Source organism: Drepanopeziza brunnea (genome assembly GCF_022702325.1).
Source record: "Drepanopeziza brunnea f. sp. 'multigermtubi' strain 214-2 chromosome Unknown ctg16, whole genome shotgun sequence".
Lineage (NCBI taxonomy): Eukaryota > Fungi > Ascomycota > Leotiomycetes > Helotiales > Drepanopezizaceae > Drepanopeziza > Drepanopeziza brunnea.
The window spans coordinates 1649963-1668999 of NW_027094079.1; the positions used below are offsets into that span (position 1 = coordinate 1649963).

Consider the following 19037-nt stretch of genomic DNA (forward strand, 5'->3'; position numbering starts at 1 on the left):
GCCCAGACGACTGGACCACTGGACCACCGCCAAAAAGAGACGAGACCTGTCACAAGGTTTTCCGTCTTGCCAGCGTATCAGCGTCGGGCAGCGACTGTGTTGAAGTTGGGAATTCAATTTAGTCCGGCCCCGAAAAAGCTTAAGCGAGTATCACGTGCGAAGCTTGCTTGACCTTAGGCCTTTTTTTCCCGTGGGTCCCCTGCTACCGGTAAACCCAGGGTTCGTAGTAGGTAGAGAGGGTAACGTCGACAGCGAAGGTGCCGTACCGTACCACAGTGGACAGTGGACAGTGGTCGAACACAGAGATACGATACGCGTCGAGCATTCGTCTAATCGTCGTGATCAACGTCTCGAGAAATATGCCGCCGAAGAGGAAAGCAGAGCATCTCGGAGCGGGAGAACAAGTGGAGGAGCAACGACCACGAAGATCTAGCCGCAGGGCATTGACCCGGGAAGCGCGCGCCGTCGAACAGCAGCCATCACAACCGGCGTCGGGGTCGGGGTCGGCGTCAGCGTCGGCGTCGGCGTCGGCCAAGAAAAAGGCGAGGCCACCGAAGAAAAATGTTGGTGTTCAGGCTGAGGAGGATGAGGGAGGGAACGAAGAGGGAGGGAAGGAAGATGACGAGAAAGAAGATGACGAGAAAGAAGATGGCGAGAAAAAGGATGGCGAGAAAAATGATGACGCGGAGAAGGAGGCTGTAAGTTCGATGCAACTGAAAGGTTCCCACCACTCTCCATCTCCTCCATCCCGTGACCGGCCCTCGTTCGCTACCACCTGTCTCTCCCCTCTCCCCTCTCCCCTCTCCCCTCTCCCCTCTCCCCTCTCCCCATCTTGAGTTGAGAAAGTGCCTACCATCGATCCACAGTCTAACACGGCGCCCAAAAAGCCTTCCACGACAGCAAAGACCTCCAAAGCTGCACGGAAACCCGAGACGGCCGACCCATCACCGCCCAGCGGCCGCCAGTACTGGCTCTTGAAAGCCGAGCCCGAATCGCGAATGGAGAAGGGCAAAGACATCAAATTCTCCATCGATGACCTAGCCGCCAAGACCGAGCCGGAGCCCTGGGACGGTAAGCCAAATCTGTCTCCCTCTCCCTCTCCCTCTCCCTCCAGTGAAAGCTAACGGGCGATGCAGGAATCCGGAATTTTGCAGGTCGGCGGCTACCATAGCCCAATCACGAGGGCGCATCTGAAAGAAAACTAGCTGATCGGATCTAGCACGCAACAACCTCCGCGCCATGAAGAAAGGCGATCTAGCATTCTTCTACCACTCGAGCTGCAAAGTCCCAGCTATCGTGGGCACCATGGAGATTGTAGCCGAGCATTCGCCTGATTGTTCGTTCACCTCCCCCTCCCCCCGTGACTCCCTCCCCCCTCCCCTTCCTCCCAACATCAAGTCTCTGCTAATGCTAACTCTGCTAACTCTGCTAACCCCCGCCAAAGTAACCGCCCACGACCCGTCCGCGCCCTACTACGACGCCTCCTCCCAGCCCTCCGACCCCAAATGGTCCGTCGTGCACGTGGCCTTCCGGCAGAAACTCACGACGCCCATCACGCTGAAGGAGCTGCGGGCGTGGCACGCGGAGCCGGGGGGCGCGCTGGCGAACATGCAGATGCTGAAGCTGGCCCGGATGAGCGTGAGCAAGGTCAGCGAGGCCGAGTGGGAGTTCCTCGTCGGCGAGATGCGGAAGAGGGGCGATGTTGTCATTTGAAAAGACTTGATGAGTGGGAAATCTGATGTTGAACCGGATGCAGAGATCCCGTGTCAAATGTAGTTTGTAATACCCGCGGATATGGTCGTCGGATGAGCGAGCGGGCGAGAGAGAAAGAGAGAGAGGATTTTTCAAGAACGTCCGTCACGTAAGAGGCACCCACCGTTTAGTTTGGTTCGGGAGAGGAGACTCTTTCCCTCCTTTCTTCCTTTCTTCCTTCCTTCCTTCCTCTCTTCCGTATACCAACCACCCCCACCCCCACCCCAGTCCCAGGACCAGGCAAATCGCAAATCCTCTCATCTGACGCCGAGAAAGCAGGCGATCGTATAATCGAGGCCGAAAACTCGAGCGGAGAGAGAAGGGTAAAAGGTACATATGCCGTTGCCGTCTATGGGATAGTATTGTACTGTGTTTACTGTACTGCATTGTACTGTATTATACTGTACTGAACTATACTGTACTGAACTGTACTATACTATACTGTACCGTACCGTGTGTGTACGTATACTCTGCTTCATAGCTTCAAGGCTTAGGAAAGGACGGTGTTAGTCGAGGAGGGGACGTTGACGGCGATAGGCTTGGCGATAGGCTTGGCGATAGGCTTGTCGATTGAAATGGGAGATGGAGATGGGAGATGGGGGATGGGAGATGGGGGGAGATAAGGGATGGGGTATATGGGCTCGGAGGTATCATCGGATACGTACAGTACAGTAAGATTGCACTATACATAGGTATACTCTATACACACAATCCAGAGCACTTACCTTACCTACCCTACCTTACCTACCCTACCCTATCCACCCTACCCCATCTTATGCAAGAATCAGAGATGGATAGATAGATAGATGGCACGACGAATCAGCCATCTCGATCGATATCGCTCGCTCGCTCGCTCGCGTGGCTTCGATAAAGAAGTCGAAAGGGGATGTTCCAGAGCTGGACGGTTGGGGGGCGGATGGGTTATCATTTTTTTCTTCTTCTTCTTCTTCTTTTTCTCTTCTTTCTTCCGCTACTTTCTTTGATAGCATAGCATAGCACAGCACAGCACAGACATGACACTTCTTCCCAAGGAAAAAAGGAAGGAAGGAAGGAAGGAAGGAGGGAAGCTCGATGGTAGTAAGAGTAGCAGTAACAGTAGCAGTAACAGTAGCAGTAGCAAATTAAAAGATTTAAAAGATTAAAGAATTGAAGAATCAAACATTAACAAAGTAAAGAGTAAATGAAGGACTGAGCGCATAAGAAGAGAACTCCTTGCGCGATATGATATGATTGACATGTAGCTTCGTCTTCGTCTTCGTCTTCTCCCGTCTGAGGAGCGGGCGCTGATCGATCGATCGATGTGTAGGCGAGAGCGCTCTTCGTGGTTCTGTGCTGGGCTGGGCTGTGCTGTGCTGGGTGTTGCAACCAGTGTGAGAATAGAAGTCGTTTGTTTGCAAGGGATGACTGGGGAGGGTGAGCGAGCGAAGTGGTGGTGTGGCGATGATGGGATGCGGAGGGTGGGATCCATGTTCGGGGTAGGTAGTGGGTATTTGATGATGTGATGTGATGTGATGTGAGGGATTGGGGACGTGGTGGTGGTGTTGGTTGATTGGTGTTGGTTGATGGGTGTTGAGAAGGGGGAGAGAGATGGATGAATAGATGGATGAATAGATGGATAAATGGATGGGTGGATATACGCGTATAAACGAACGAACGAACGACAAGGTCTATGGCGTGTTAATTCCCCAGCGACGACCTTCCCTTCGCGTATATACGGTAGCCCGTGGAAGTAAGTAGCCTGTCTAGGCAGGCAGGTGAATGCGACCTAGTCGGCAGCTGGACTCTTCCTCGCTTATGCTCCTCGCTTACGCTTCTGCTTAATCCCCTCGCCTCTCCTTCCTCCTCGACACGACACGACACGACACGACACGACATCCATCCGGCTCAGTTTATCTTCCAACTCGACAGCTTGGAGAAAGGGGGAAAGAATAAGTCGGAGACTTGCTGAGGATCGATCCCTCAACTCTGGGAGATCACCACTGTAATTGATACAGCCCAGCGTGACTTGACTGACCAAAGAAACGCCTTCTCTATCCTGCATCATACCGACAGCAGTTCAAGGCTCTGAAGGTTGTATGTAGCCCGCGTACTTTCTTTGAGAGCATAAACACCACCCACATTTTTGGGGGCTAAATCTCGCTCCGTCTTTGGGGCTGCTGTAGGAGCCGAGGTGTGTATTCCGTGTACAGGAAGTATGTAAATAGTTGGATACTTCTTCTACTCTGCTTCTAGAAGTATATACGGTACCAGCCTTGCTCCAGCTCCAGCTCCAGCCCCAGCTGCAAGCCTGCTCCCTACTTACATACACCGAAAAGAAGTAATCGCATTATCATGGTAGGAATTGATATTCCGAAACGGCCCGATCGGCGAGAAAGATATGGTAGACCCTCTATACATGGGATCACTACTTTTTCATCAGCTCATATGTCTGTCTGTCTGTCTGTCTCTGTGGGGCTTGGGAGTGCGTGGTGCTGAACAGAGTGAACAGATAGAAATGGCTCACACGAAGTACTCGCAAGCGGCGCCGAGGGGTCCGAGAGAGGTGACGGCATCATTGAGATCAATACTCATTTCGCCTTTTTTTTTTCTTTTTTTTCTGAAGTTAGTTTCTGTACGTAAGCGTTCCGTGTCAGTTCCAATAAAAGATTTATTTTTTGCACGGAAAGAGGAAGATGTCTTGCTGCATTGGGTGGGGGTCTAAGTGACATCGGTGCATGAGACTAATCCGGCGTCTCTGCAGGACTTGATGGTCTTTTCTTCTCTGGTGGTAACGAGAGCGGCAGAGGCCGCGGCAAAGACAGCTGCGGCGACGAGAGCGGTGCTAGATATCATGTTGATAGTACATTTCCGGCGTTAAGGACTCGGATCGGAGTTAGCGGACAGACATAATAGCCCGTGCAGCCTTAGCTTAGCACCACCGCTGCTACTACTTCCTTTTCACTTAGAATAGCTTCTTCTCTTTAGACTTAACTCAACGAATATTACTGAGCCTATTCGTATTGAGTTTTACCCCGTGTGTACACAACCTACCTGTATGGACATACCAACAAAATTCTTTGCTTTCAAATGCCTTCAAGAGTGGTCCACAGAGTTGGCCGTTCCGCGTTTGAAACAAACCCAAGGCTAGCATTTGACAGAGAGCTTTTCCTCAACATGTCTCGTATTCTCGATTAGGTAAACAAATGTTTTACATGTAATTCCTTTTACGTACGGAGCACGTCGCCGCACCTTACTTCTATTACAGTAAAGTAAAAAGGTCTCCGGGTCCAAGCGTTGCGTTTTATATATCCGGCCGACGTCTATAAATATTACCACTACCTTACTATTCCGGTACGGGGGCATGTACCTAGAAGTACTCTACCTCACACAACGCAATTACGGACACCCTCCAGGAGAGCCCTGACCACTCAACCCTCAGGGTGTTCAAAGACGAACTTGGCTAAAGATACTTTTTCGAGGCTGGGCCTTGTAAAATTATACTTTCGACATGTACTGATACGAAGTACTACGTAGTAGTACCGGTAGTACTACAGGTACCGGTAGCAGTACGTAGTAATTGTTATGCTTCTAAAATTGGCTGCTAAATCACCGCCATGCAGTTCACCTCGTGCAGCAGCAGCGTACTCACCACGCCCGCCACATGCCAGCTGCGTCTCTCTCTCTCTCTCTCTCTCTGAAGTAAGGGTATAGATTGACGACATCACAGATATCTCTTTATGTAATACAGTCCACCACCGTCTAGTGCAGTGCAGAATAGTAGGTACCCCAACCGAATAACTCTCCTCCAACCCCTGACAACCCAATCTTGCCAGCCAGCCAAAGCCAGCCGCAGCCGCAGCCGCAGCCGCAGCCGAAAACCAGCCCTCTACTTGCAAGCACTGCGCCTTGACATACCGGGCTTTAACGCTCCTCCTGCGGAGCTTTGCATTTGTATGAGGAGATCCTGTCATCCCAACCCTCCTTTCCAGCAGGGGCGGCATTGAGGGCAGGCATTTTACCGGTGTGTTCAAACCATGCGGTATCCTTGGAGCACCCGGGTTCACTGGTCCTGATCAGCTAGCCATCCAGGATCTCAATCTTTCTCCAACCAAAGAGAGAGAAAAAAAAAGAAAATATTCATCTTCCTCTTGAGGAATATCAAAAGTAAAGAATGGGGGGCTTACTCGTAGAACTCGCAGGTCAGACCGCGTGTATCGAACGAGCTGACGAGATTGTCATACTCAACACCGAGTTCGACTATTTTGAGGGGGAAAAATCTCCTGGTCAGCTTTCTTTCTTTCTTTCTTTCTTTCTCGTCTGATGAGGAATTACACAGAAATGGTTGAGAGGGGAAATGTGACAGAGAGAGAGAGAGAGAGAGAAGCAAGCGAATGACTATCTTACCGCAATCGCGATTCCAGGCTGGGGCATTGATCTCGCAGAAGACGAGCAAGTTGTTGCGGCAAATTTCGATGGTTTCTTTTGCTGTCACTGCAGACGCTGCCAGAACGGCTGCGGCGACGATGGCGTTGATGAACTTCATGTTGGCGGAAGAGTGGACAAAGGTTCAGATAACTTCTCTAGGAAGGTAGATGGAAGTGGATGAAGAAAGAGACTGGATGCTTGCTGGAAGGTGTGTGCGTAAAAATAAGATCGTAAATAAACCTCAGAAGCGGACGATGATGAGGTAGAAATACTACCTACTTTCCCACGAGCCGAAGGAGACCATCATAAACTTTCCTCTGTTTCACCGGTGCCGTTGCCATTTCCGTGGTAATAGTAGTTGTACGGGGGAGATGTATAATTAGACTACAGTTATCCGTAGCCTGCTCGTATGGACCCGGAGAAGTTTCAAGGCTGATTAGTACGTACATAACTACCTACTGTACTGTACTGTACTGTACTGTACTTGCAACTGGAGAAATACCGAGTAGCAAGCCTTCTAGAAGGTGTTGCAAAAGTCAAAAGTAAAATGATATTTGAAGCGCCGGCGGGCCGGTCCATGCATGCACTCCTTGATTGGGCGAACATACTACGTAGTACCTACTACTGTACGTACTACTAGCCGTAAACGTGCCGGCCCGGGGTAAGTCCTAAAGATGGCATGGATGTAATTTTGTTTCATCGCGTGGCACCGTGGCCACCAGGACATTTATTTTGGGTGGAAAGGTAAGGGGGAGATACTTGGTACTCCGTAAAACGTACGAGTAAGCACTACAAAGAAAATACCCGGCTTGGGCCAGAGCCCGAGAGATCCGGTGGAAACTCTTGTTCACGTTTCGTGGAAATGATGCCGGGAGGAAAGAGATGACGGGCTGGTTGTATATACGACGGAGTATCTATGAATAGATGAACTGACATCACAGGCAAACGAAAGGGAAGAGAAGAACAGACCACAGTATCGGTATGAAGAAACTGACTTCGAAGATGCAGGTTCGCGTCACAAGCAGAAGAGGGAAATGGAAAGCGTACACTGAAAACGCACAGCAGCAAATCTGTAGTCAATCAATATTCAATAATTTAATTCTTGACATTACTGCATCACCGATTCTAGTGTTACTCCGGGCCGTAATGCCCTTCTTTCAAAACGCTGTGTGTACATAACGAAGGAAAGGGTATTTGTATGCCAGTCAGTAGATCCCAAACGCCCGCCAAAATCGCAGATTACCAACCCCAACGCCTGCGCCATTGCCCTTCACCTCGACCGAATTCCCTTAGATTGCATCTTGGTACGGTTTGATTTGCAACGGCTGCGGTCTTGCGCCCATCCGTGGACTCTCCAGTTCTCCGTCGCGGACTACGGGGCTCATAGTGCTTATGTAAGACACAGTCGTCCGAGTATCGTCGGCACCCAGCCCAAAGCCTAGCCCGGAAGGCACTCTTGGTGCCGCTGACTCTCGTATAACGACCTGCGAGCCTTGCATGCCCAATATCGGGCTATCTTGGCGAAATTCTGTGCTTAGAACTCGCACACGGTCTGATGCAGATATGCTCGGCGCAGGACTTGATGTGAGCGTACGGTCCCGGACAACTCGTTCTAGGGGGTCTTGAGAAGTGGGCGGATGCAGTGGTTTAGGGGCGAGGAGTACAGGCGTCATGGAGTTAAGTTGGGTTTGTCCTGGGTTGGGAACAATTGGCTGGGGGGCGTCAATGGGAAAACCCATGGTGTCTCGTTGGGTTCCCATGGTGTCTCGTTGGCTTTGAAACTCAAAGTCTGGAAGTTGGAATCCGGGGGAAAGAGGGCCGTGTACAGATAGGACATGTGCCTCGCTGAGATCGTGGAGCGTGAGTTGAGAGCCTGTGCTATTCGAGCGGGAGTGCCGGCCTATGTTTGTGGGCTTTTCAAAGTGTGAACGTGCTTGTACTGAGGCGTGGTCGCGTGAGCTGTCTGGGGGGTGTGCTGGTGAGGGAAGTGGTGATGCAAAATACTGGTCGGCTATGTCGTCGCGCTCGTTGTCCCGGAATGAAGGCCATTGTTTGTCGCTCCGCAGCCCCGGACTCAAAGCACTGTTCGGGTAGGCCTGGAGTAACGGTCTCGGGGAGAGCTGGCTGCTCAGCTGCGATTGTCTAAAAGGAACTCCGGCAAAGGCCTGGTTGACTCCAATGTACGAGACGGGCTCTGCTCCAGCTTTCTTCTCCTTCCGTTGCTTCTTTCTCCGGTTTACAAAACACAGTGTCACCACGCAAATCAATATTAATGCCCCCACGCCACCAGTAACTGTGCCAATGATTAATGCATGCGTGTCTCCCATCTTCAATAATGCCGATTTCGAGGTCGCGACAGCTGAGCTGGACGTAGCTGGAAAGGAAGAAGCTGTCGTCGGTGCAGAAATAACGGCGGGTAAGGATGTAATTTCTTGATTTCGTCCAGTGTCCGGATTTCCTGGAACGGCAGCACTCATGTTGGAAACGAACAATCCCTTGCGCGAGTAGAAAAGAAAACGAGACACTCTCGCACGAGGAACATGAAATACCGAGACAGTAATAAACGAGCTGGATGATGCAAACTAGAAATTGTAAATGGTGCCGACCGGAGAATGATAACAGAACAAGTGCACGACTCAAGAAGCGAATAAAACGGGCCAGCCTTGCCGTTCCGGGTTGATGAGCGACCAAGCCACGAGGGCCCAATGAACTGTTCGGACGTTTGCATTAGAGTTCGGGGGATCAAACTGTCAAAGGAAAAAAAGGAAAAAGAGGCCGGGGGGGCGGATATATTTACTTCTAACACGGGGTCATGGGTGAGTTGTGATGCAAATGCTGTTCAAACCAAGCTTTTGTGGAGGAGACGGGCCTCATGGCAGTCCTGCCGCCGCATAGAGACCTCGGGCTCTCCGAATGGAAGACGAATAGAAGACAAATGGAAGACCGTTCCTCGCTCGGTAGATGGTAGGTAGGGTATGTCGCAACGATGGCCCAGGCGGGATACCTTGACAAGGCTCGGATAGAGATACTTGCGGCCTGGATAGGGACGTAGGGCCGGCACGTGAGCTGAACAGCGAATGATGATTGATAAATTTATCATGAACACGATACTGTGGCGAGAGTGGTAGGTAGGTCCTTACCCGGAGATACCGTCCGTGTGCCTCTTGGAGAGCCAAAAAAGAAGAGCTATCTGTGTCACCGTCGTCGGCTTGGAAAAGAATTCGGAGATGCTATACGAGCACTCCATCCGAGATTCGAAACGTCATAAGGGTGGAAGGAATAAGTGGAAAGTGGAGCTGAGGGGAGAATAGATATTAAAGATTGAAGCTCCGTAGTTGAAGGTGGTTGTAAGTTTTCGGTTGAGTTGGATCGGCTAATGGGGACTAGCGCCAAAGGAGGGCTGGCCTGGCCTGGCCCGGCCCTGGTTTGACCTTGATCTGGTCTGATCGGCGTCTGCTAACAACGGCGACGACAACAACAAACCGCAGCGAAGAGGGCGCCGTCACAATCTCACCTCTACCAGCTTGTGCTACAGCCCCCCTCATGCTCCCCTCGTCTCGGCCAGTTGTACTTGCACCCCCCTCAAGCTTCGAGTATTAGCTCATCGCAGCCGCCGACCGCCCTCATCCACCGACGTCGCCAACCTCCCACCTGCGCGCAGTCCAATCATACTTCGCATGGGCAATATGAGTTATTCCAATCCCCAGGACAACCAGCAGGCTAAGCCTGTGGTCCAGCCATGTCGTTACAAGACGGGAAAGACGCTCGGCGCGGGTTCGTATTCCGTGGTCAAGGAGTGCGTGCATATTGATACGGGAAGGTATTATGCGGCGAAAGTCATCAACAAGAGATTGATGGCTGGGCGAGAGCACATGGTGAGAGTCCTCTCGGCGCCTTGAAAGACCATTGTGTTGACCCAGTATAGGTGCGAAACGAAATCGCTGTGCTAAAAAGGGTATCCATGGGCCATCAAAACATCCTCACTCTGGTCGACTACTTTGAAACCCTGAACAACCTATATCTCGTCACCGACCTCGCCCTCGGTGGAGAACTGTTCGATCGGATTTGTCGGAAAGGCTCCTACTACGAGTCCGACGCAGCAGACCTTATTCGAGCGACCCTTTCCGCCGTCGCCTACCTGCATGACCATGGAATCGTACATCGCGACTTGAAGCCCGAGAACTTGCTTTTTCGAACCCCTGAAGATAACGCCGATTTACTGATCGCAGATTTCGGGTTGAGCAGAATAATGGACGAGGAGCAATTCCATGTGCTTACCACAACGTGCGGAACCCCAGGCTACATGGCACCCGAGATCTTCAAAAAGACCGGTCATGGAAAGCCAGTGGATATCTGGGCTATTGGTGTGATCACCTACTTCCTGCTATGCGGTTATACACCATTTGACCGGGATTCCAACCTGGAGGAGATGCAGGCGATCCTTATCGCAGATTACAGTTTCACACCAATCGAATACTGGAGAGGTGTCAGCCTAGAAGCTCGAGAATTTATTAAGCGATGTCTGACAATCGACCCTACAAAAAGAATGACCTCCCACGAAGCTCTCTCCCACCCATTCGTCTCAGGCATGCCAAGCGCACAGGGTGGCAAGACAGGAAAGGGCAGCGACTTGCTGCCTGTTGTGAAGAAGAACTTTAACGCTCGCCGGACGCTCCATGCAGCCATAGATACCGTTCGAGCCATCAACAAGCTCAGAGAGGGCCAAGCTGGAATGATGGACGGTATTGTATCGACCGATCCAGAGCGTGGAGCTCAGCCCCTGAAGCGTGGAGGGAACGACTCCGGGGTCGGTATGGGCCCAGGCGATGAGATGGAAGGGACCGAGGACTCAGCTTACAAAACCGGAACCGGAACCGGAGGACCACTTTATACACCACCACAGAGCGGCGGGTTCGCAGATACGATCATGCGTGGCGTAGAGAGGGCGTCCGGACAGGGACAGACTCGAGCCCAGATCGAGGCCCAGACGAGAAAAATCGCCGAGACAACGAAAGGGCTATGGAGTTCAGGGGCGGCGAAATTCTCAGGACGTTGAGAGATAGATGGGGATCTGATTTTGGGCCGGCATCACTTGGAGTAGAACGGTCACTACCACGCAAAGACTTGCTTGAGGGATTTTCCATTTTTTGCTGATGGATAGGAAATGTCATGTTATTGAGCGTGGAATGCTTTTACTAGCACTTGCTTTTCTTCCAGATGACAGGGATGAAACTGGACACACGAGCTATCTAGGATCTCATCATGCGGCGTGCATATCATGGCGATAGCTAGAATACGAATGGATGAATACAACGCGGCTTTTGAACTTCTGCTGTAAGTCGAATTCGTAGTTCCAGGCTTTCTGGGAAGCTTTAGAAGTCAGGGGGATATTGAGCGCTGATTGTCCCAGAATCCTGATGAGAATTATTCCCCAGTTCAAAAAAAGGAAAAGAAATACTTGGCAGAGATTTTGCTACATGCGATTAGTGCAAAGGGGCCACTGATAGAGCAAGGAAAAAGGCACGATAGAATGGGTTCTGATTCTCGAAGGAGAAGAAGAGGCTCTACCGAGCCTGCAAGAGAAACTCTTGGCCACCTGGCTACGTGCTACATACGTGACTCTGCGCTCGTGTAAGTGAAGGAAAGGAATGTGGCTAATGGTGAAGAATAAGCGATATGTCTGTTTACGAATCAAGGTGTTATTGATGGTTTTAGAAGAGATCTTTCTCGGATGGTGGTGAGCTGACGGTCCAAATGCTGGCCACCTTCGGCCTTTGTAATCTAAGTTATGGTTGGAATTACTACTGTAGTAGCAAACCTATTATGAAGCTAATATCAAATACCGTAAGTTAGGGTATTTTCTTTGGAGACTCGTTATCACCTGCGATAGCGATTTAAGAATATCTTATCTATTACATCCTTGTCCGCTCTCAAGTCTTCAAGGATTTTCGTTCACGCGAGATAGCGATTTAAGGATCTCTCACCGACTAAATCCCTGTCCATTCTCAGGTCTCTAAGAGTATACAATCAAAAGAATTCACTCTTACAGGCAAAGGCCAGTAAATGCTTCCTGGAATTGAGCAAAAATCCATAGCTGGAATACCTATCCTAATGATGCGAGTCTAGTGTACAGGTCATGATGACAATCGTTGTTAACCATTCCTCGCCTCGCTCCTCCCATTTTTGCTTTAGCGAGATTTCCTCCATGTCTGGAAATCGATGATTCTGCATTCTCGACATTTTTCAGCTTCCTATCTCGAGTGTGAAAAGAGCGCATAATGAAGAGAAAAAATTCACGCTTTTACGAAGTTGCAATATGGGTGCAAATTACGGTGAGTGAGGGGTCGGTTGGTAGTGTTTTCTCATATTCCTTCGATCCTGCCTAGCGGGCTCAGAGGTCATCATCGACTCACGTGGTCGGGATATCACGAGATTTCTGGGCCATCTCTGGCACCTCTGCCGTCTCTGCCATCTCTGCCATCTTTGCCATCTCTGCCATCTCGAATCTCGACCCAGTACCATCCTCTTGTTTCCAGCTTCCTTTCATATGTCTGGATTACGATGAGAAAAGATGGATGAGAGAAGATCCTGCAGTCCTCGCCCAGATACTCATGCGCCCATTTTCACGAACTCATTCGAGGCCTTTGCGGACCAAGGACCACTCACCGTCGACCAGCTCGACACTTCCTTACTCGACAGCTTTGAAGCTAGCGGGCAACACTTAGAATCATGGGAAGTCTTCATAGACTTGGAACAGCTTGATAATCAGGCTTCGACCTTCAACTGGAATGCTGTTCCGGAAGCACTAGACGGACTACTCCCTTTGGCTGAGTCTGAGCCTGTGGAGACTCTGTATGCAGCTGATAGTCATCACACTGCCGCGCCGCAGCCTACACAGTTACAGACGGCTATTTCGCCAGACTGGAACGCCGAGCCTTCGACGTCGTTCTACTTGGACCAGGATTTTCTCCAGTGGGTCGATGGGGCTTATCGCCCGCCGGCGCCTTGTTCCTATTGCCGCTACCACCGCTTACAATGTCTCATCATTCGTACCACGCAGGTGAATCCTAATCCAGTGACTGCGTGCTCGAGCTGTGTTGCGCTCTTCAGGGAGTGCAGCTTGGCGATTGGGGAGAAGAGGAAAGCTTCGGAGTTTGAGACTAATCAGCCTATCATCGGACACTTGCACGGTGTCAATGAGGAGTGCCAGGATGGGCTTGAGCTATTGAGTTATCCAGACTGGCAGGCCGAAGCCGGTGCGGGTGCGGGTGCTGGTGCGGGTGCTGAGAGCTCTTTTGTTCAGGGCGAGAAGAAAGAGGGAGAGCCTGTTGTGAAGGTCACGGCGGTCAAGAGCAAGAGGTCGATTTCAAAACAGGACATTCGAGTTCTCAAGGCTTGGTTGTCTGAGCACCGGCACTCGCCGTACCCTTCCGAGGATGAGAAGCTGGAGTTGAGAGCGACTACTGGACTCACGATATTGCAGATATCAAACTGGTTCGCTAATGCCAGGAGACGGCAACGCCAGATACAGAGTGTTCCCATACCACCTGGGCGTGGTAAATTGAATAGCGGGATTCGAGAGGACCAGTCAGATTTCAGCCCCATATCGAGATGGAAGAATTCGCCGCCTGAAGACAATCCCGTCGATCCTGCGGCTCTGGCCAAGGCGATTGCTGCTTCCAAGAACGGGTCAAGTGCGTGGGCTGGTATATCACCGACCGACGGCACTGTAGCCTACCCGCAGCACAGGTCCTTTGATAACCGCTCGAGTCGCGAAACAAGTTTGTCCGCCTCAGACTCGTCGAACTCGGCATGGTCTCACAGCTCCTGGGCATCTCACCGGTCCTTCACGTCACCGAGCCGCCCCAAGCGTCGCCGTCAACAGAAGCAAAACATGCTAGAGAAAGCAGAAAATAAATTCTCGTTAACCTTCCACTGCACCTTCTGTCCTGTTTCCTTCAAGAAAAGGCATGACTGGCAACGCCACGAGAAATCAATCCATCTCTCCCTGGAACACTGGATCTGCTGTTCCGGTGACGGCACCATCCCCATCCCCCACACCACGGCCAAACAATGCATCTTCTGCAGCGCCTCTGACCCGACCGAAGGCCACCTCATCAGCCACGAATTCAATACCTGCTCCGACCGTCCCGTGGCGGAACGAACTTTCAAGCGCAAAGACCACTTGCGTCAACACCTTATCAAGTTCCACGGGCTATCCAAACCATCCCCGAGTGTTTTTGCGCTTTGGAAGGTGGAGTGGGGTGACTTGAAGAGCAGGTGTGGTTTCTGCGACGAGTGGCTTGGTACTTGGGAGGCGCGGGTTGAACATCTGGCAGGCCATTTTAAGGATGGGGCGGTGATGAATGAGTGGGTTGGTGATTGGGGGTTTGATGCGGACGTTTTGGGTTTACTGCAGGGTGCCGAGCTGCCTGGTGTGGGTGCTTCCGGATGAGATACCATCGGACAGGTGTCGTGCGAGCGTTCATGTAACGGGTGCTCTTACTTCGTATACCTCCTTTGCGATACCCATCTTAGCAAAAGGATCGGGCTTAGGAGCGGGTACTGCTTATTTCGCTCTGGAAATTCTCTCTGATCAGTTCTATCCTGCGTCATTCGAGTTTCTCAGTCTTGAAAATCACACATCAACTGGATCTTTATTATTTCCTTGCAACGAAGATGCCGGCACGAGATCAAACCAATTTTAACATGGAGAAGAAATTTATCTCTGAAGACGTGCAGAGTCCAAGGGGGTGGGGGAGGGGGAGGCAGTATTTATCATGGAAGAAGCTGAGGAGGAAGCCCAGTAACATGGAAGTGATGTGCTGATCGCGCTGAAGGCCTGTCTTCTGCTGGACTCGGCTCGGCTCGGCTGGAACGGATGAAGTCGTCTCGGTTGAGTTGAGCCTGTTGGAAAGGGCGACATTTTCCCGAAGACAGACATTCACCAAGACGGCCGGGGAGAGGCTGGATGACTGGATGGAGGGGGTGCTGCGGGCTATGCTCGAGAACTTGAGCGTTGGCCGCCAACGCGCAGCCCAGCAGGTTGTCAATTTAGAAAGTCAACCATCGCACGACGACCAAGGAACAGGGACTTCTCGAGTCGGGCCTTCGAACCCCTAAACGGAAGATGTGGATGGCCACGAAAGAAAGAAAAGCCGAGCAGAATACATATGTGGTTTTTTTTTTTCGACTTTTTTTTTTTTTTTTTTTTTTTTTTTTTTTTTTTTTTTTTCGATTTAGGATCTCGACAATTGGCTGACGTTGGAGCTTCTCGAATCAGACGTCGGTAGCTGTGGAAAATCTGATGGAAGCTTGGATCGGACCTTTTTGTATCAAGCTCCGATACTACACAGCTTCATATATATCCAATTCAAGGTCCCGTGCAAACTTTTCTTTACTACAGGGAACTATCCCGACGCCGACTATTCTACATAATCGTACACTTTGGTTTTTCCCTTTCAACTCCTGGCTCATCGTGTTTTGCTTGCTCTAGCCCGGCCTCGGTGTGTTCCGTTGTGCTGTTTCCCTGGGCCACGCCAGTCAATCCCCGTTTCAGCAAAACTTTCCCAGTCCTTTCCCATCTACCAATTGCACATATCCCTTCATGCCGCTCAAGTAACGATATCTCCGAGTTCCCTTCCAAAGGTTCCGATCCCGGGGACAAAACGCAGGATCGAGAGCTTTGTCCCCCTCTGCATGCGAGAATATTTATCGGGTGTGATTATAATGAGATCGGTAGGCGTCTAGGTGAGGCTGATCTCGCGAAAAGGTAAGTGTGAGAATTTCGGAAGGGTGCCAGAGATTTCTTTCGACACTTGAGCGAGATCTGAGAGGAGAAGTGAGAGGCGTATGAAAAAATAGGTCCCGCCGGCGGAGCATTCGACCGAGAGCAATGGCGGCCTGTATTTGTAAAAATTAGGTGTCCAGTAGTTCCGATGCCAAAGACCAGAGCAAGGCGCCCAGACCCCACCTAAGCTCCAGCTAAGCTTCAGTAGGAGAAGAGACCTGGCTCTGTCCGAGAAACGGGAATTCCTCCAGGGGCAGAGGTTCCGTAGGCTCTTGTGAGCGGGAGTCTTTCATGTTGCCCAAGCAAAACCCATCCACCTCAACGTCCCCAAATCCGTTCGGGTATTCTCGAGACAGCCAATCCAGCAAACGACTCGATTCCTGGTCGCCCTTGGTGAAAGTCTTGACCGCAATGGACGGTGCGCGGCAGAAGATCCCGGTTTTCTTCCCGTGGTACCGGAAGGTGTGATCCTTCACCAGGAAACTCACAGCTTCTTTCCCGTCAAACCCGGCTTTGAGGATCCGCACGTCGGCCATGGCCTCCCACATTGTCCGCGCAAGGGATTTGAACGTGTCCTCGCTGCGTTCGCCCCTGAGCACCACTTTCTGGATCCCTGACCTCGCGTTGGAAGATCGATGCGCGTTGCTCAGGCAGAAGGAGATTGGCGACTGCGCGGCGGCTATCTCGGCGAGCTTCTCTCTTACTAGAGACCGGTTCTGATCGTCTGCGGCGATGTATCGGAAGAATTGGAAGTTGCAGTGATCCAAGCCGGCCTTGTGCCGGTTCCGTAGAGCGTTGATCTTGGTCGAAGATGCAGGGCTGAGGCGCAACATGACCACGTTGCGTGCGGGTAGGAGTGCCATAGTTGCGGTGTGGTGCCGCGCTGATGGAAGATCGGTCTGCGGATTGTGGCCGAAGTTCTTTTTTGTTGATTTTCAATTCGAGTTCGATTGAAGTTCGTAGGATCCTAGATGTGGTCCGAGCGGAGCGATTAGCGCCTTGGCTCTAAATTGGTGAAAAAATAAATCATCACATGATCTTGGGGAACAGCTTAGCTAATAGACCGTCCCATTGAAACAGAACGTCCCTTGGCCGTCCTACAGCCGTCCCCGTCTAATTCTTTAGAACGGGCTTACTAAAGGGCAAGTTCTAAGATTTCAAAACGAACCATTGATCGTTCAAATTGTTCGCTTACTAAAAATTATTTGCTTACTAAAATAACTTCTCCGGGACGAATCTCAATTCGGAGACGGCCCTAAGACGGTCCTAAGATGGTCTTTTCGCAAAACGACCGAATTCTATGAATGACATAGACCTAAGGTGATCCACCAGCCATGTCAAACTCTTAGGACCGTCTTTAAAAAAAGATCGTCCTCGAATGATTAGCAGACTGTCCCAAAGCTCCAGCATTTCCCTTAAGATAGGTACTCGCGACCGTTGCGAAGCGAGGTTCCCTGGTCCCGGAGCTTGCGGAGGGCCGCCGCGGAAATGACCTCGTGTTCACGTAGTTACATTGATCTGTTTAAATTGAAAGGAGAAATTGCAATACTATGAATAGTGAGCTCAGCGGTAATTTGGATTGGCATTTAGAGATGATCCTCGATATACTTTCAAAAACGAAAAGATAAATATCCGTAATAATCAGTGCGAGGACTATTATTAGCCACACGATTATTTATAGCCGACGTTGAAATTTAGGACACGGCTCGAGAAAGCCATAAGTATTTGTTCTTGCACCTGCTCTAGATTCGATCCATCATTCTCTTCTTCCATTCCATATCATCATCTTCTATTGCGAGCTTACTTCCCTTCTGTCAGCTCGCATTATTAAAAGATTTAATACCAACACGATGCTACGATCGAAGTTTATTTTCGCGATCTCGCTAGCCTTGAGCTTACTCTTTGGTAGAGCTCAAGCATTTTTCGGAATCCATCGAATGAAAATCATCGGCTATGCAACAGCTAAACCAGTAAGTTTTATCTTAAGTTATATGATATAAGCCTATACTAATTACGCGAATTATAGGAGCAGGCTGAGCGAATCAATAGAAACCATAAGATAACCGATGCTGATATACAGTTTATGGGCGGCCAAATAGGAGAGGGCTTTTATCTAAGTGAGTTGAATAACTACTCTATAAATCGTGATCTGTTACGCGAAACTAATGATTTAAATAGTAAACGAACCTGGCGGCTTCACTGTTCCAGGAGGGACTTGGCACTGCGTTGTGAAAGCGAGAACCAGTAGGGTGGAAAGGATCGCCAAAGTCTATATCCCGAGACAGTATCAAGACACACCTTCGAGTCGGCTAAAAAATTTATGGTTCTCAAACGAGAATACCATCATAAACTACGTCAGGTCGATGGGCGTTGTGTTAGACTATTTTACAGCGCTGCGCTTCTCATGGGTCCAACAAAATAATGGCTATGGTAAGCAAATGCTTATTCCATCGACAGTGGTACAGCGTGGTCAGTTGGGTTTATGGGCCGAATGCTTTAATTCAGTCAGTGATATGTTAGATGAACATGAATCAGGTACTATTGATTGGGATGATAAAAGCAAATGGGATATTAAGGGAAATATTGGATTGACGAGGGGATGAATTCCTTATTAGCACAATCAGAAGGGAGTGGCTCGTCAACTTTGGGCTGGATATCTTTCGCGTGGCTTGGCTGAACCAAGTGTTAATATTTGATATGATTGGGGGCGGAGTATTGTATAATAAGGGAGCGTTGTACGAATCAATCGTCGATTGCCCTGAAAATTAATGTATAAAAATCCCCCACATGGCTGCGTACATCGCCACCAGCGATCCGGGGCATTTACATCAAAACATTTATCAAATTACAACCAGTTATATAAACAAAAGAAAAGAAAAGAAAAAAAAAAAGATCTACATACTCAGAAAACATTGTTAAGCAAACAAGATGCGTCTATTTGTTGCAAGTCAAACAATTAAAATGTAGGGAAAATATAGCTAAAACTGTCGTGAATATTTCAATTTCACTTGCTCGCTTTAAATATTTTCAGGGGGGCTACGACTCTTTACTTGTACGAGGTGCCTCCTACGAACCTTCAGCTCTTTTTTTT

The 19037-nt window shown here is 50.1% G+C and overlaps 7 protein-coding genes across 7 annotated transcripts; 4 read left to right on the plus strand and 3 right to left on the minus strand.

Annotated features, from left to right (window-relative positions):
* Positions 1-359: 359 nt before the first annotated feature.
* On the plus strand, positions 360-1713 carry L3040_008748 (uncharacterized protein; the record flags this gene model as incomplete). The annotated part of the gene is made up of 5 exons (XM_066157183.1): positions 360-698; positions 888-1071; positions 1137-1154; positions 1220-1336; positions 1445-1713. The coding sequence occupies 5 exons, from the start codon at positions 360-362 to the stop codon at positions 1711-1713; spliced, it is 927 nt and encodes a 308-aa protein (XP_066010441.1).
* A 3939-nt stretch (positions 1714-5652) lies between these two features.
* On the minus strand, positions 5653-6274 carry L3040_008749 (uncharacterized protein; the record flags this gene model as incomplete). The annotated part of the gene is made up of 3 exons (XM_007290816.2): positions 5653-5794; positions 5916-5988; positions 6136-6274. 3 exons carry the CDS (start codon positions 6272-6274, stop codon positions 5653-5655), a joined length of 354 nt encoding a protein of 117 aa, XP_007290878.2.
* A 1171-nt stretch (positions 6275-7445) lies between these two features.
* Positions 7446-8633, minus strand: L3040_008750 (uncharacterized protein; the record flags this gene model as incomplete). Its single annotated transcript, XM_007290815.1, has 1 exon — positions 7446-8633. The coding sequence occupies one exon, from the start codon at positions 8631-8633 to the stop codon at positions 7446-7448; it is 1188 nt and encodes a 395-aa protein (XP_007290877.1).
* A 1209-nt stretch (positions 8634-9842) lies between these two features.
* L3040_008751 (uncharacterized protein) lies at positions 9843-11212 on the plus strand (the record flags this gene model as incomplete). Its single annotated transcript, XM_007290814.2, has 2 exons — positions 9843-10031; positions 10082-11212. 2 exons carry the CDS (start codon positions 9843-9845, stop codon positions 11210-11212), a joined length of 1320 nt encoding a protein of 439 aa, XP_007290876.2.
* Positions 11213-12727: 1515 nt separating this feature from the next.
* On the plus strand, positions 12728-14611 carry L3040_008752 (uncharacterized protein; the record flags this gene model as incomplete). Its single annotated transcript, XM_007290813.2, has 1 exon — positions 12728-14611. One exon carries the CDS (start codon positions 12728-12730, stop codon positions 14609-14611), a length of 1884 nt encoding a protein of 627 aa, XP_007290875.2.
* A 1529-nt stretch (positions 14612-16140) lies between these two features.
* L3040_008753 (uncharacterized protein) lies at positions 16141-16809 on the minus strand (the record flags this gene model as incomplete). Its single annotated transcript, XM_007290812.1, has 1 exon — positions 16141-16809. One exon carries the CDS (start codon positions 16807-16809, stop codon positions 16141-16143), a length of 669 nt encoding a protein of 222 aa, XP_007290874.1.
* A 987-nt stretch (positions 16810-17796) lies between these two features.
* L3040_008754 (uncharacterized protein) lies at positions 17797-18549 on the plus strand (the record flags this gene model as incomplete). Its single annotated transcript, XM_007290811.1, has 3 exons — positions 17797-17916; positions 17973-18063; positions 18125-18549. 3 exons carry the CDS (start codon positions 17797-17799, stop codon positions 18547-18549), a joined length of 636 nt encoding a protein of 211 aa, XP_007290873.1.
* Positions 18550-19037: the final 488 nt, after the last annotated feature.